This window comes from Dreissena polymorpha, chromosome 10 (assembly GCF_020536995.1).
Source record: "Dreissena polymorpha isolate Duluth1 chromosome 10, UMN_Dpol_1.0, whole genome shotgun sequence".
NCBI lineage: Eukaryota > Metazoa > Mollusca > Bivalvia > Myida > Dreissenidae > Dreissena > Dreissena polymorpha.
The window spans coordinates 20,325,886-20,342,891 of NC_068364.1; the positions used below are offsets into that span (position 1 = coordinate 20,325,886).

Genomic DNA, 17,006 nt, shown 5'->3' on the forward strand with positions numbered 1-17,006 from the left:
AAAACAAAACTCATTCATGATCATTTTGTGGGAATATAAAATACGTGTAACATAAAATCAACTTTGATCTTTTTACACGGTATGAAAAAATAAGTTATACTAAAACATATATAACATTAATTTGAAGAAAATAATCAATTAACTGGTTGACGATATCACACAAAGTAACCAATTTAAGCAGCAAGAGATTTTTTTATAGGTTTTAATGATTTCAATTGATCTTCAAAGGCTAAACTGTTGACTTATGATGTGAAAAATTACTAAAAGCTTTGACCAGAAGGCAACATCATCATAAGTTGAATATTGTCAAAATGGACGTACACCCAGAATTGATTATACATAATACATTAAATTATACATTATACATAATAAGGAAATTATTATTGCTAATAATTTAAATAAAGCACAACAACACAACTAGTAGCAACATCAAGATTACAACATAGCTAGACATGTTCTCATCATCAAGTACCTGTACAAATAAACATTATTATATAAAATGTATAATAAGTAAAAAATATATACAAAATAAATTGCTTCTTGTTTACGGTCATGCGTTTATAACATCTCACATATATAAGCCAACGAAACAAGAACTTTAAATAGAAACAACATCATCGTATTCAATTGTATTAAATTATTGAAGATATGGAATACATGTAGTTAAGTTACAAACACAAATATATGAACTTTACCATCAATTATATAGTCAATTGTGTTTATGTAACTCATCCAAATATTGCGTCTGATGAACAACATTTCTGCATCAAACAAGCCTACATAAAACAATAATGTGTATTGTTTTGCGTTTAGTTCGCATGGAACAGTATAACACATACACCTACTATCACACCGAAAATTATATAAATAAAACGCACTATAAATAAATCGTCAAATAAATAGATTATAAATAGATTATCACATGAAAAGTTCAAACGATCATAAACAATTATTTATGTTAACTAAAAAGTGCATTAGTCGTAAGTAAAAAGTTTTGTTTGCAACTTGTTTCTAGAATGCTTGTTATAATTTCACAATAGCATATTATATACAAGAAAATCATTTCAGCTGGTAAAGAATATCCAAAGCTTCACTTTCAAATTTCCAGATTGGAAAATTGTTTTAAAATTGTCTGCATGGGAATTGCATCAAAATCCGGGCAGATGTATTATTAACATGATAGGCAGTTGACCTGTAGGTTTGACATTTCACATATAAAGGTATATGTTGTCCATGTTTGACCTGTTTGTGTGACGTTGACCTTTGATCCATTTTACATTTTGACAAACATCGTCTCCAAATGGTGATATTAAAAATTGGTTGCAATTCATTAAAAACATTCTTGATAAAATATAATAGTCCGAACCAACTACATTATCCCTATAGTTCACATTTCACATTTATTAAGACCGTTGAGGTGTTGTTCATTCAACGCTGTCTCAACATGGTGATCAATTGTATCCAGTTATTTTAAGATGTCTTGAAAAAAATGACTTGTGCAAATAAGCTATATAATGCCTTTAATTGACACTGCAACTTAAGTTAAAATCCATCCGAAAAATAATCAGACGGACGCACGCACATAACAATTAACCACCATTATGGCAGCTATACATAGTTTAAATTTTAAGTTTTCCTTTAAACTGAAAGGCTTTAAAAATGAGATTGTTAAGATTTCCCAACGGCAAAAAATTGCTTACGTATTAACCATACAGTTGAGAAAATCCTATTCAAACAACTCGTAATAAAACATTTTGACTCAGAAAAACAAACAACTTAATTTTAACACAAAATACCATGATTATAATGATAACCGCAGGAAAGTTAATGAGCTATACTTGCATATAAAATTAATAGGTTTAAAAAACATCAACAGTTTTAACAACAAGTCTATAGATTAATCGCTCCTTCACATAGCAATAAAGGTATACACATCTCAATTCTGATCTAATATGCAAGATCAGTTATATTATTGCAAAGTTTATCATTTTCCCAGTAAGAAAAATTACCAGTGAACATTATTTCTTGTTCTTCTTCCTCTTCTTCTTTTTTCTATTGACGGACCCTGAAACAATAATATATTATTTATCAATCGTTTGGTTTTGTCAGAGGTTAAAGAACTTTTAATTAGGCCTTTCAATGATTTCAAAAAGAACCATTTCCAGAGTTGTCGTGGGTCTATACGAACTACGCCTTCTCAAAGCATACTGCAAAATATAAAATAAGTATATAAATATCATCATCAATTATGTTGCAAATTATATTTCAGTTAAAAGCATGTAACCTTATACAAGCAACACATATTTAGGACAAAGATATTTTCGACAATCTCAAACAAGTGGTAATACAATTCTCCCTTATGGTAAGTTATTTATGCAATTTTACTTTTAACACGCATGCATCGTAAAACATACATTTAGTACAACATGCGAATATTAGATTGGCGAAAGCTTACATACATTATGATACATTATGTTCGGTAGAATTTTCCCTACCACGTGCATTTGTAGTTTAAAAACTTCATTAAAGAACTGTGCGTATTTCATGAAAACATATGACATGACTACATATTGTTAACTTATATGGAATAACAATCATAACACAATTATAAATTGGCAAATATTAAACAAAAGTCAACATAAGAAACAGGTCATGTAAGTCTACGGTGCAAGTCATACAACAAAAATACTTGAGGTCAATTCTCCACACCAATAAAAACCTCATGCTCACATACATGTTGTAGTACTTACCTTTTCAATACAACATACCTGCATGTCAAACGTGTAATATAAGCTCAATATTGCGATATTCATATATTCCCATGTAGACAATAAGTTACAAAATTACGAGCATACATGATTATATATTGCAATTTACTTATTATGCCCCCCTTCGAAAAAGTGGGGGTATATTGCTTTGCACATGTCGGTCAGTCGGTCGGTCCGTCTACCAGGTGGTTTCCGGATGATAACTCAAGAACGCTTGGGCCTAGGATTATGAAACTTCATAGGTACATTGATCATGACTCGCAGATGACCCCTATTGATTGTGAGGTCATTAGGTCAAAGGTCAAGGTCACGGTGACCCGAAACAGTAAAATTGTTTCCGGATGATAACTCAAGAACGTATACGCCTAGGATCATGAAACTTCATAGGTAGATTGATCATGACTCGCAGATGACCCCTATTGATTTTGAGGTCACTAGGTCAATGGTCCAGGTGACCCGAAATAGTAAAATGGCTTCCGGATGATAGCTCAGCATACGCATAGGATCATGAAACTTCATCGTTTGATAGATAATGATTCGCAGATGACATCTATTGATTTTGAGGTCACTAGGTCAATGGTCAAGGTCACGGTGACCCAAAATAGTAAAATGGTTTTTGGGTGATAACTCAAGAACGCATACGCCTAGGATCATGAAACTTCATAGGTAGATTGATCATGACTCGCAGATGACCCCTATTCGTTTGAGGTCACTAGGTCAAAGGTCAAGGTCACGGTGACCCGAAATAGTAAATGATTTTCGGATAATAACTCAAGAACGCACACTCCTAGGATCATGAAACTTCATAGGTAGATTGATCATGACTCGCAGATGACCCCTATTGATTTTGAGGTCACTAGGTCAATGGTCAAGGTGACGGTGACCCAAAATAGTAAAATGGTTTTCGGATGATAACTCAAGAACGCATATGCCTAGGATCATGAAACTTCATGGGTAGATTGATCATGACTCGCAGATGACCCCTATTGATTTTGAGGTCACTAGGTCAAAGGTCAAGGTCACGGTGACCCGAAATAGTTAAATGGTTTCCAGATGATAACTCAAGAACGCTTTCGCCTAGGATTATGCAACTTCATGGATACATTGATCATGACTCGCAGATGACCCATATTGATTTTCAGGTCACTAGGTCAAAGGTCAAGGTCACGGTGACCCGAAACAGTAAAATTGTTTCCGGATGATAACTCAAGAACGCTTTTGCCTAGGATCATGAAACTTCATAGGTACATTGATCATGACTCGCAGATGACCCCTATTGATTTTCAGGTCACTAGGTCAAAGGTCAAGGTCACAGTGACAAAAAACGTATTCACACAATGGCTGCCACTACAACGGACTGCCCATATGGGGGGCATGCATGTTTTACAAAAGCCCTTGTAAGTTATTATTTACATCAACAACTATGTGTTCATTTTGCATGTGAAGAAATTATCTTCATCAACAACAGTTTAATTACTTGCGCTTTTATTTAAGAATTCAGCGCAAACATATCTTATTTCAATAATTTTTCAGATGTTTCAGAAGTTTCATATTATAAGTTCATCAGATAGAGTAATATTTTGACCAGATTGGTCAAAATCTCATTCTATGTAGATGGGTTATCTTTTGGTGCGGAAGCTGTACGTAGGCTTACTGCGTTTAAGCGAAGTAAGTTATAAATAATATACATACTTTTTTCGGGATTTTTGTAAGAAGGGGACAGAGGAATGACAGGGTGTATTTATTTAAAGCAATATACATATGTAAAGAGGGCTACCAGGTGAAAATAATCCGCCATGCGCGATTTTGTCAGTCAATTGTAGCTAACCTTACTTAAACGCAGCCCCCGAATACATATACCCCCCAGACACAGCAATTTACTAAATATACATGTTGATAAGATACACAAATGTTATTTATAGGACATACATTTATATGATACATGACATAAATTAAGCGTATTTACTGAATAATAAGTGACACCTTATATGTATATTATATTTTGACCCAAAAGGTACTTATTTACTGAAACAAGGCATGCAGCTTTATATGAACATTCTATTTTGAGCCAAAATGTATCAATCCGCTTACCTGACGCATTCTGTTCATTGGCACTGTTTGAGACTGTCTCGGTTCTTCCAGAAATTGTTAATTCCTGTGCGCTTGGTGCTGCCGCTGATGCTGTCAATTCTGCATGCGATATAATAGCATTGGTAGATCTTTGGCTACGATTATGAATGACTTCACTGCCTTGAATAGCAACCCTCTCTTGTTTTTTTGACGCAGAAACTAGATAAAATGTAGGAAGCTCCCGTTTCATATAAGTACATTTTACTTACCAACACATTTTGGAGCATGAATGTCATATAAACTAAGACTTGAACAAACATATATATGATTTACCTTGTCGTTAAAATTGTTTGTATATTGATACTAATGTACTTGTTATCAGAGATTGCGGTTGCTTAGTCAGATTTAACAGGAAACACTGTTGTAGAACACTACAGTTAATTTGGAAGAACATCCATAGTTACAAGTCAAATAATATATTAGTACTAGCACTCCTCTGAATGTCAGGATTTCTTTTTCCAACAATTCATAAATACCAGAAAGCATTCAAATTTTGTTTTGCTTAGAATATCTATTGCAAGTCGGGAACTATTTAACATTAAACATGGCGATACCAAGAAACCATGTTATACATGTAAGCTATTTGTATAAAAACGTGTTAAGAGAAAACAATTTGTCTATCTTGAAAACAGTGACAATGACATTGACTCTACAAGTTCTTATGCATTCTTAAGCCAGCTCTGCTTGTAAGGTACCAACACAAAATTTTTAGCACAATATCCGAATAAAACTGAAGTTCTTGAAAGGAAGCATTTTTAGCTCGACTATTATATATGAAATATATATAGTAGAGCTATCCTACTAACCCCAGCGTCGGTGTTAGCGTCTGCATAAGCGTTAGCTTTAGCGTCTGCGTTAGCGTGCAAAAATTAAAGTTTTCGTACTACCCCCAAATATTTTCTTTGTCCCTTGGCATATTGCTTTTATATTTTGCATACTTGTTAACCAACATGACCCCAACCTATAAACAAGAGCAGACAACTCTATCAAGCTTTTTGTCATAATTATGGCCCCTTTTCCACTTAAGTATGCAGCAAATGTTAAAGTTTTCGTACTACCCCATTTCTTTTTAATTGTCCCTTGACATATTGCTTTCATATTTTGCATACTTGTTTACCAACATGACCCCAACCTATAAACAAGAGCAGACAACTCTATCAAGCATTTTTACATAATTATGGCCCCTTTTACACTTAGATAATTGAACATTTTGCTGAAATTGCCATAACTTCTTTATTTATGATCACATTTTATTATTACTTTGACAAAACAACACTTACCTGAAAACCACAATGGATTCCACCCAAACAATACCCCACGTCCCTACCCAGAATCCCTTCCCTCCCACCCCCCCCATTTTTTTTAACATCATCTTATAAATTACCCAACCCCACATTATATCCCCCTCTCACCCCCCCCCCCTACCCACCCCCCAATTTTTTTTAGGTCCCCCACTAAAGTAGTGGGGGACATATTGTTTTTGCCCTGTCTGTCTGTTGGTCTGTTTGCGCCAACTTTAACATTTTGCAATAACTTTTGCTATATTGAAGATAGCAACTTCATATTTGGCATGCATGTGTATCTCATGAAGCTGCACATTTTGAGTGGTGAAAGGTCAAGGTCAAAGTCATCCTTCAAGGTCAGAAGACAAATATATGTGGCCAAAATCGCTCATTTTATGAATACTTTTGCAATATTGAAGATAGCAATTTGATATTTGGCATGCATGTGTATCACATGGAGCTGCACATTTTGAGTGGTGAAAGGTCAAGGTCAATGTCATCCTTCAAGGTCAGAGGTCAAATATATGTGGCCCAAATCGCTTATTTTATAAATACTTTTGCAATATTGAAGATAGCAACTTGATATTTGGCATGCATGTGCATCTCATGGAGCTGCACTTTTTGAGTGGTGAAAGGTCAAGGTCATCCTTCAAGGTCAGAGGTCAAATATATGTGGCACAAATCACTTATTTTATGAATACTTTTGCAATATTGAAGATAGAAACTTTATATTTGGCATGCATGTGTATCTCATGGAGCTGCACATTTTGAGTGGTGAAAGGTCAAGGTCAAGGTCATCCTTCACAAGGTCAAGGTCATCCTTCAAGGTCAAACATCATATAGGGGGACATTGTGTTTCACAAACACATCTTGTTTTTATCTAATAAACCCCCTGCCCCCCCCCCCCCAAAAAAAAAAAAAATATTGTTTTTTTTCCTTTTTATATTTTTGAAAGATTGTCTAATAAATTATTGAATATGAACAATTTCCCCATGCTGGCATAGCTTATAATGTCAAGCACTCGAATAGCCAAGCGCGCTGTCCTCTGACAGCTCTTGTTTTGTTTATTATCCCCCGCCATCGGCGGATCCGGTTTTTTTGTGTCCGGGGCCATATCTTGGAAGTGCTTTGGCAGATTTCATTGAAACTTGGTACGAGTATATATATGAATAAGAGGATGATGCATGCCAAATGGCATTGTACACGATCGAATAATAACGGAGTTATGGCCCTTTGTATTTTGAAAAAATGCTTTTTTTGTGTGTGTCCAGAGCCATATCTTGTGTCCAGAAGTATAATGGCGGGGGATATCAATTCAACGAATTTGCTTGTGTTAACAGTAACTTTGGCCATGATCTTCATTTATCTGGAATGAACCTGAATTCAAGTTGATCTCAAAGTACATGATATAATAAGGAACATTTGTATACGTACTACAAACATCATGGGAATATTTTCCAGCGGTGTCAAATTCTGCGACACCCGATCGAGAATCCGATGTAGGGATGTTATCAATATGAGGTGATGATTCTGGAAACCAAAAGATAACAATTTAAGAACGTGGAGTTTATTTAAAATAAATGAATGAATACATACAAGTATTTCATAAACTGTATATTGTTGGGTCTAAATGTTACATTAGTATATAGAGACTATGTAAATTTAGTGTAAAACATTAGACATTGGAACACAGTGATAAAAATAAGGAATTTGCCAAGTAAGGATAACCTGTCTCTCTGACATCGAAGGCAGTCGGGCCCTTCCAGGTAAATCCAAGCACAAAGGTCACCGGCCTGTTGCTTAGCCCGTCACAAGGGTAGTACGTTTTTATTTTGAACGTATGTTGTCGGTTATTGGAGTAATCGGCCTAAAAAGAAACGTGTGATAATTTTAACTTTTAAACGAGGGATTAATTGCTTTTGCGTATTTGATTTTTGTAAGTCGTATATCATTTTACAATCGGTGTAGTCTTTATATTTTATTTCATTAAGATGTTAGCAAAACGGACTATTGTGCACATTTTCGAAAAGGTTTATCTGATTACCGTGTGTGAAATAAGATGACCATTTCCATCAACAATTCCATCTAGTCGCTGTAATTCGTCCTCCACAAACGATTCTCTCCAAAAATAATCCTTAAACACTGGCGGCCGTGTTCTTCCATTCGTCTTTTTTCGATCCATCCATTCTTTTCTTATTGATTCCAAATCAACAATATCATTTCCGGCTGGACCCTTTCCCAACGCATAGTAGTTCTTCGGTTTCTTCAGTCTGGATTGTTCTGTTGTGTGAATGAAATGGTTCTTGTCGTACTCGGTATCCCATTCTTTCATGACTTCTTCATAAACGCTCCCGCTTACAAGACATTCCGAGTCTATCTGAGTCCTTCGAAGCAGTGGCCAATGCAGCATTGCAAAGTATAAGTATGCTTCAAGATACTTTCTGGGTAACTGCTTTTCCCTTTGCAATGTCAATAACTTGGTACTGTAGTTCAACAGAGTTATGTATTCTCTTGTATCACATGTAGAGCGTTTTGATTTACTGGATCTATTGCAGAGCGTTATAATGCTGTGCCCGACGTAAACAAGTAGATCACGGATGTCTGTCGTCTGTTTTAAAACATTCCCTGATAAATTATGTTTGGCTTCATTGACCCGTTTTTCTAGTGCCTCCCTGTGTTTATGCTCTTTCGCCTGCATAGCATTCATAAGTGGTTTCAAGCCTAGGCCAAATGTAAACTGATACTTATCAACTTGTCCTCCATAAAAGCGTTCGTATCGTTCTCTCAGTTTTAATAACAGTGTTTCATCATCGTGTGGTACCGTGTAAAGAAATCTTTTGATTTGATAGTTCTTTTCTTCAAGTGAACGTAGAGATTGCTCCAAATGTTGTTGCCATGCGCTCCCACACCTCACATGTTCAAGCTTTTGACACATTTGAAGTAACTCAAAAAAAGGAGACTCATTAATGTTATCCTCTTTTTGCTGGAGATAATTACACAGTTGAACACGTTCTTTGCAACACTCAAACCGGTGAAACTGTTCTAGCAAAGTAATTGCTGTTTTCACTTCCATGTGAAAACAACTCATATTCGTATCGCCTTCCATCTTTATTGCCGCCTTTTGTCCATCCTTAAACTTTTCGATTGCCGAAAAGGCCAATTCAATAATGTGAGTGGCTTTCTCGTTGTCAATTGGTTCCCGTGTTTCTAGTACATTTTCCATGTGTGCTTTGAATATTTGTCCGTATGTGTCAAGAAGATAGGAGTTGTCGGGTTTGATTGCTAATGACCTCTGTATCGCATTTTCTGCTTCTTTAAATTCTTTAATGAATATATTATATCTTGCTAGCTGCTGACCTACCATGGCATCTTTTGTTATATCGAAACACCGGCTCATGGTTTCTAGCACTGTTTGTCTCGGATGTTCAGTCTCCTTTTTTTCTAAGTCCAACACAAGATCAGAGAATTTTAGTCGTGTTTCTCTATTGTCAATTTCTTCGACTTGCCTTGTTTTGAAGAGACTACAGACAATTTTAACAAACAGTTTTGACATTGGATTCGCTTCATGAGCATGCTGAGCCACTAAATCTAAAACAAAATTGACAATGTATTCCAATGGTTTGTTCTGTTGTAACATTATGGACGAAATTATTGCTCTTGCCAGGGGCTGTGATATAATTGAAATGCCCCCTATATTTTGATCAGTTTCCCGTTTAGTTATAAGCAGATCCATTGCAGGAGACACCTTCATGTTCCATACTGTTATATGCAAAGATAAGCTTTCTAATTCCCTGCGTGTATGTGCAATACCGAACGGTAATTTAATTAAATTATCTATGTCTTGTTGTTCATTCATCATGTTATCAAAAACACTTTGCGGTATTGGGTGATCATTCTCGTATGATGAAACTAATGCTAAGGTTGTTAAAACTTCTTTCTCAAGGTCAGTCACATCCTTCAAGATGTTAGCTGTTAGTTCCATAATGTATTTTTCATCAAAAGAATTTCTCATGACGTTGAATGCAATTAAAGTTTTAACGTCGATGCCACTTTTGTCTTCTAATTCATTGTATTTCTTGTCAAACCATAACATTTCCTTTCCTTTCAAAGAATGCGTTAAAATATAATCATCAGCAAGTTGACTTTTCCCCTTTGAAATAGGACATCTACCTATCAATATAATAAGGCCAAATAACTTTCCTGGTGTTCCTGTTTTATACGCCAGCTCATGTAATTTTGATTTTAGAAAGATAACGGAATCTTCACTTTTGTTGTCAACAAGAAGTATAATAGGTTTTGCGTCTTCGACATCCTTAAAGTTTCGAAATCGTTCTATCTGTTCTATTGTTTTGTCGGAGATATGTTTCACAACACAACATCTAAAAGCTTTTTGCGGTGATCTTTTAAATTGACTGAAGTGCCAGATAAGGTGCATTCCTAATGTACTTCCTCCTGCACCTGGATGATGTTTTATTTCGTGTGTTTCAAGAAGCTGCTCACCTTTATTGCACCTGAGAGCTTTGTTTATATCCTCTAAATGTCTCCTATAGCAGTTGCGTTCTCCTACTTGATTATTGTAATAAAAGTTCCACCATGATGTACCACTACCTTTGTAAAACCTTTTCTGATGTTCTTGTTCATTTTCTTGCAATTCTTTGTCACTCATCCTCTCAGCTTCAATTTCACATTCTTCACCGCTCACAATATCAATATCGGTGAGTTTCAGGTCAGTGCGTTCTTTGCTTGTCATTTCTACAACCACTGCCGTTGAGCTACTTGGCAATTTGCAAACAACATTTGAAGTCGGTCGAAATACCGACCGCACGACATCAGACAAAAATTTCCAGTCGTGACCAACAAGAATGCATCTGTCAATTTCGTTGTCCCCAACTTGTCTAGCAACGTCATTTCTGAGTTCTTTGCAGTTATCGGCATGTTGGGTCAATATTATACATTCGTCCTGAAAAGTCGATGCCAACATTTCTCTTGCTATGTAAAACAAAGGTTCTTGGTCTGTCAACTCGCCATACAAAAGAAATAATATTCGTGCTCTGCCTTTAGGAATAAACATCCGTATTGTGTCCAAACAACTTTTTACGCCAGCAAGTCGTGATTTTGTCCAGGATTTTAACTTCATCCTTGGTTGTGAAATCTCTGTATTTCCGTTACAATACACCCAAACTGGATTACTGGTGTTTTCGATCTGAACCTTATCTAGACAATTCTCTGCCGTCTTTACAGTAAAGACAGATCTGTCAGTTTCGACGTCTTTCCTTAGATCAGGAGAGGCATCAAAGTCAAGAACGAATTTTGCGGAAGAAAATGCTGATGCCATACTGATGTCATTCCAAATTTCAACCTGATCGCTCATGTTTCCGCTTACAATAATGGGAATGTATTCATCTGTAACATACTTGCTTCCTTTTCCTGTAAGGTTCGACATGAGTGTTGTTCTTAATTCCGATGTTTCAATGAGGAATCCATTGACCTTGCTTTCAATTATAATTCTTTCTTGTAATCGCATTTTGTATACATTCTCTACGTCAGTAAACATACACGTGTCCCTACCAATTGATACAATTTCACACAAACTATTCTGATCATAAACGAATGTTACTTCATTTTGTGGTCCTTTTGGTGGATACCTCAAGGGAATCATCTCTTCAAAGGCATATAGTGATGACGGTACGACATCTATTTCATAAACAACATTTTCACTGTCTTCAATGGCTATAACCTGGATTGGGCGAATACAGGACATAAGGAAAGGCAAATGCTCGCCATAAAAGCACAGTTTCATACATTTCGATATCTCCTCGTCAACCTCTTTCGCGTTCATGATGTCTATGCCTACAATAGTCCCACATCTATCACCACCTGGCCTAATTCCAAAGTGTAAGGTTCCGTTCTTGCGTGCATTCATACAGGCCGCGAGAAAACGCAAAGTTTCTTTTGCAATCCAGTGTTTGCTAGGAACATTTAATGAACGAAATTCGTGAACCGGAACCAACAAATTACCTGTTTGTGGTTTTACAATTGCACCTTTGGAGTATACTAATGTATAGCTAGGCCGATCAAACTCGCGTAGCTGTTGTAGTCTAGTATTTGTTTTAATTCCTGCGCGCAGTTTATTTTCTTTGATATCCTTTTGAAGTTTTTTAAGTGAATGGTCAATTCCTTTTCCATATTTGATGCTTCCTAAATATCCAGTGAAAACTTCTTTCAGTTCGGATGATTCCATTTCTTCAAAAGTGTTTGCAGTTATGGCTTCGTCGCATATTGCTGTTTGGAAAATATCTCGTAGTTCTGGTTTTATAGCTCCCATCATGTTCCCGACAAATGAGGCAAACTCGTCTAATTTCATTGTTACAAAGTTGACCGTTTCGTTTCCTAAACATATATTTCGACAAAAAAAAAAAAAAAATTAAATAGTACCGTAAGCAGAAGACGTGGCTTTCAGAGAGGTTACATAGCCGTGTATGCTACAAAACTTAGTTAACTCATTTAATAGAATAACAGATAATGCAACATTTTCTGTACATATTATCGTAAAGACATTAAATATATTTACCTTCTTTGTGTGACTGTTGTTTGGAAAGAGGCGATGACTTCCATGTTACGTCCCTAAAGCTATTAAACAATTGCAATTAGAGCGCACATTTATGTTATGGCAGATCAATCATATTCAATGAATAGTGCCTGACAAATGGTTTAATTTTAATTGCAGTTTTGAAGTGGTATTTAGAATCAATATAAATAAACTAAGAGGTAATAATTGAATCGTTATTGGAAATTATGTGTCTCAGTCTAATGTTAGTTAAGAATACAAAATAAGAGCTAAATCGACAATAACCAATGTTAGTTTTGATAAACGTTTATGTTGCAACATTCTGTCTGCCTAATAGTGTTGGGTTTTGTAGTTCACACATACAAACCTTGTGTCTCCTTCAACGAAAGTACTTTTCGAAAATATCTGTAGGAAATGTGTTTTAAGGACTGCAAATTCCAAATATCCACGGAGTTCGTCTTCTAAAGCAATATGAATTTCCTCACAAGAAATGTGACAGTTGGGACATTCTATCAATTTATCACGAAGAAAATTTAACACGAACTCTTGCTCGACCTGTCGCAAGTATTCATCTAAAAGCAAAGGATGATAAGAAATGAGTTCATGTTTGCTCAAAATAGCCATTAATTTCATCGAGATAAGCATTGTTCATAAATATCCCGTGATCGGTTTTCCGAGTATGTATACCATGATTCTTTAATTTTTAAATAGCAAACATTTAGTTATATAGGGTAACAACCCGCGCTGATCAACTCTTATTTTTCACTTAAATTTAATATGAAAGTAAAAAAGACCAAGACGACGATGAGCACTCAGCTAATAAGGATATGCTTTCCTGCAAACTTGATAACATGAATTACCCGTTTCTTTCCCATCTGTATTTTTGTTTTCAATCAGATCTGCCAACTGCGCATGCATGCTCCGAAGTTCCTTGCAAAATCGGTATAGTGTCGTGCTCTCTACACTTTGCTGTACGATCAATATTAGCTTCTCCATTTGGCTACCGTAGCTATATTCGTGTTCTATGTCAGATATATGTGCCTCGGTTATAACATTGGCGTCTTTTAATCTTTTCAAAAATGTATTAACATTTGGCATTCTAGACAATTGGCGTATCCATTTTGTCATGTTGAACTTCATAAGTGTTAACCTCCCGTCTTGGCTCTCTGTAAAATGAGCTTTAAAATTTAAGCACATCGTATGTACATATTTTAATACCTAGTAACATTTTTTAGACTGCTTTGTCTGAACTACTTTCATTAATGAAACGTGTAACGAAATACCGAACCAGCAACAATATTCGAAGAACAAATTTTGGTAACTTTGGGAAAATAAACAGAGAAAGGTAAACATAGTATGGCTATTTTAAGAGAGTATACCTGATTCAACATCACTTGATTCAACCAATTTTATCATAAAATATTCTCCATTCAACATTATTTTCTCCATATTGGTGCATGTCTTGACAATCTCTTTGTTCTGTATTGCGCTGATTTTACACTTAATAGTTTGCTTCATTTTAGCGCTCAAGACAGCAGCAATCGTAAATATCGCGTTACATGCTTCATTGAACTGCGCTGTTCCCTGTATCTTTGCATCTGTGGTATGTACTATATTGTTGCGTGATTTTCGAAGGTCCTTTACAGCTTTGAGAATACTGGCGTCTTGGGGTCGACACTTTTCAATAATCAGTCGAGTTGCAAGCGTTATATCCAGCATGTCATACGTCACATTTGGATTTGAAAGCACTGCTTCTTGCTCTTTGAACAACTTCGCGGTTTTTACCCAGATGAGCATGTCTTTCTGTTTTAAGAAAGATTGTATTGTGAACCCATTATTCGATAATTCCCATTGTAAAAATTCCCGCAGTGCTAGGATACAGCAATCGAAATGTAACTCAACAAGTCTATGAAAATTATTTTTTTCTTCCATGATTATTCAAAATTGCGTGTCTCAGGCTTGTGTGTTGGTATATGTCCAATGAATAATGTTATTTCAAGACCAATATGCATAAGGTTTCCCATCAGTGTACTGTAGAAGTGGCACTAAGGAATAAATGCCAATTCGTTTTCCAACATGTGCAAAAATCGCAGAACTCAAAGATATGTGTTTCAGAACAGTATTGTTGATTTGAGAGATTTTCATGGCCTGAAAAAGAAGGTTTAAATTTGTTACCAATATAATGCAATCACTTTTATAATTAATAAGAGTGTATTACAGATATATTTTAATTTTCGTATTGTATAAACGTGGGGGCTATTGTTTTTCATATATCCACCCGCTTAATATGAAAACATAGCGACAAGTCACCTTCGACACGTTATACTACAATGTCACATAATGTGTTTAATCAAATACAGAAATATACGATTTGATTTATTACTTTTAAAGTTGGCACATCATTCGCATTCCTCCGTGCAATACATTTAAATGCACAGATTAAACTTTGATCTTGTTTAGATGTACTCATTTAAAGATGATGCATTCATTCGTATACATGTACATTATTCAATTTTTTTTCCAATGCACTGTAGATGATGTGATACTATTGATGTACTCAATCGTATCGATTGTGCGCAGTTTATTTCGAAACCTCAATAGCATAGAGGTTCACTGATACACGTATAGACCACCATGTTTAATTACATTCCAGAAACGTGAAGCACGGCGCTAATTTATCCATTAAAGATCGGTGCTCATTTAAGTATACTTCATTACTTTAAAGTTAAAGACATTGTTGCTCTCAGGAACATCGAAAGTGAAACTCTAGTTGCACGTAGAAGAGAAATCGTTTAAGCACATAAAGTCCTTTATCGATTGGCAAGTTGCAGACGTTTGAAAAAATGTATCATTTAATCATTCAAATGCATTTTCACTATTCACAGTTCATGCAATTAGTCACTATCCTTTGTTCACGTACATACAGACAATGTTAAGTGTTTTTTTTATTACATTTCATTTTCGTTCCAAATTGTCACGACATTACATAGTAATAGAACATACGTTTCCTCTTTTCTTCGTTAACATGCATTATGATAATTGAATTGATATTTCACTGACCGTCGCACATGGTATTCTGTTACTGATGTATTAAATACAAAATAATTCCCTATTGAGAAGATATCGTAATCACAACCTTATTTTCACTCTATTATTTACATAGAACTTCGATGTCTCTCTGAAACACCATACTGTGTCTTCGTTTTCTGAAAAAGTCTTCGTTTTCAGAAAATATCTATGCTTCCTTCATATCAACGCGTCCTTTCTAATCAGACTGAAATCGGTATTTTAGCCTATTGATATTGCAGTCGGCAAAATAATTCAGTAAAGATTTGTACAAGGCTGTTTGACGTTATCTTTGATAACGTATGCATGTTTATATGCTATTTATAGATAGGCTTATTAACATATCTGAATGAAAACTGATATAGAGTAACTCGCCCTTGAGTCGACTGTACCCATTGAGTCGGACATGTTTTTCTTCTTAGTTTGTAAAGATGGGTTTTTAGCCGGATTTTTTTCGAAAAAATCTCGGCTTATAGATTGATGTTGTCGGGCGGGCGGGGGGGCGGGGGGGGGGCGGGGCGGGGGGGCGGGCGGCGTGCTCGAAAATGTTAAAGTTCTTATTTCATGGTATAACTTTGGTATGCTTGGACCTAGAGTCTTCAAACTTGACATGAAGGTTGGCCAGGATTAACAGATGACCACTGGTCATTTCAAGGTCATTCATTTGAAGGTCAAGGTCACTGTGACCTTCAATATAAAAAATGTTAAAGTTGTTATAACTTTGGTATGCTTGGACCTAGAGTCTTGAAACTTGACATGAAGGTTGGCCATAACTAGTTAGTAACCACTGGTCATTTCAAGGTCATTTATTTGAAGGTCAAGGTCACTGTGACCTTGAATGTAAAAATGTTAAAGTTCTTATTTCATGGTATAACTTTGGTATGCTTGGACCTAGAGTCTTCAAACTTGACATGAAGGTTGGCCAGGATTAACAGATGACCACTGGTCATTTCAAGGTCATTCATTTGAAGGTGAAGGTCACTGTGACCTTCAATATAAAAATGTTAAAGTTGTTATAACTTTGGTATGCTTGGACCTAGAGTCTTGAAACTTGACATGAAGGTTGGCCAGAACTAGTAAGTAACCACTGGACATTTCAAGGTCATTCATTTGAAGGTCAAGGTCACTGTGACCTTGAATGTAAAAATGTTAAAGTTGTTATAACTTTGGTATGCTTGGACCTAGAGTCTT

The 17,006-nt window shown here is 35.6% G+C and overlaps 1 protein-coding gene across 1 annotated transcript; it reads right to left on the minus strand.

Moving 5' to 3' along the window:
- Positions 1-664: 664 nt before the first annotated feature.
- LOC127848265 (sterile alpha motif domain-containing protein 9-like) lies at positions 665-16,051 on the minus strand. The gene is made up of 10 exons (XM_052380630.1): positions 15,810-16,051; positions 14,129-14,897; positions 13,610-13,915; positions 13,117-13,321; positions 12,753-12,811; positions 8,226-12,571; positions 7,910-8,048; positions 7,616-7,711; positions 4,860-4,958; positions 665-2,065 (listed from the first exon to the last, which is right to left on the minus strand). Exons 2-10 carry the CDS (start codon positions 14,679-14,681, stop codon positions 2,019-2,021), a joined length of 5,850 nt encoding a protein of 1,949 aa, XP_052236590.1. The 5' UTR covers positions 14,682-14,897; positions 15,810-16,051; the 3' UTR covers positions 665-2,018.
- Between the last annotated feature and the right edge of the window lie 955 nt (positions 16,052-17,006).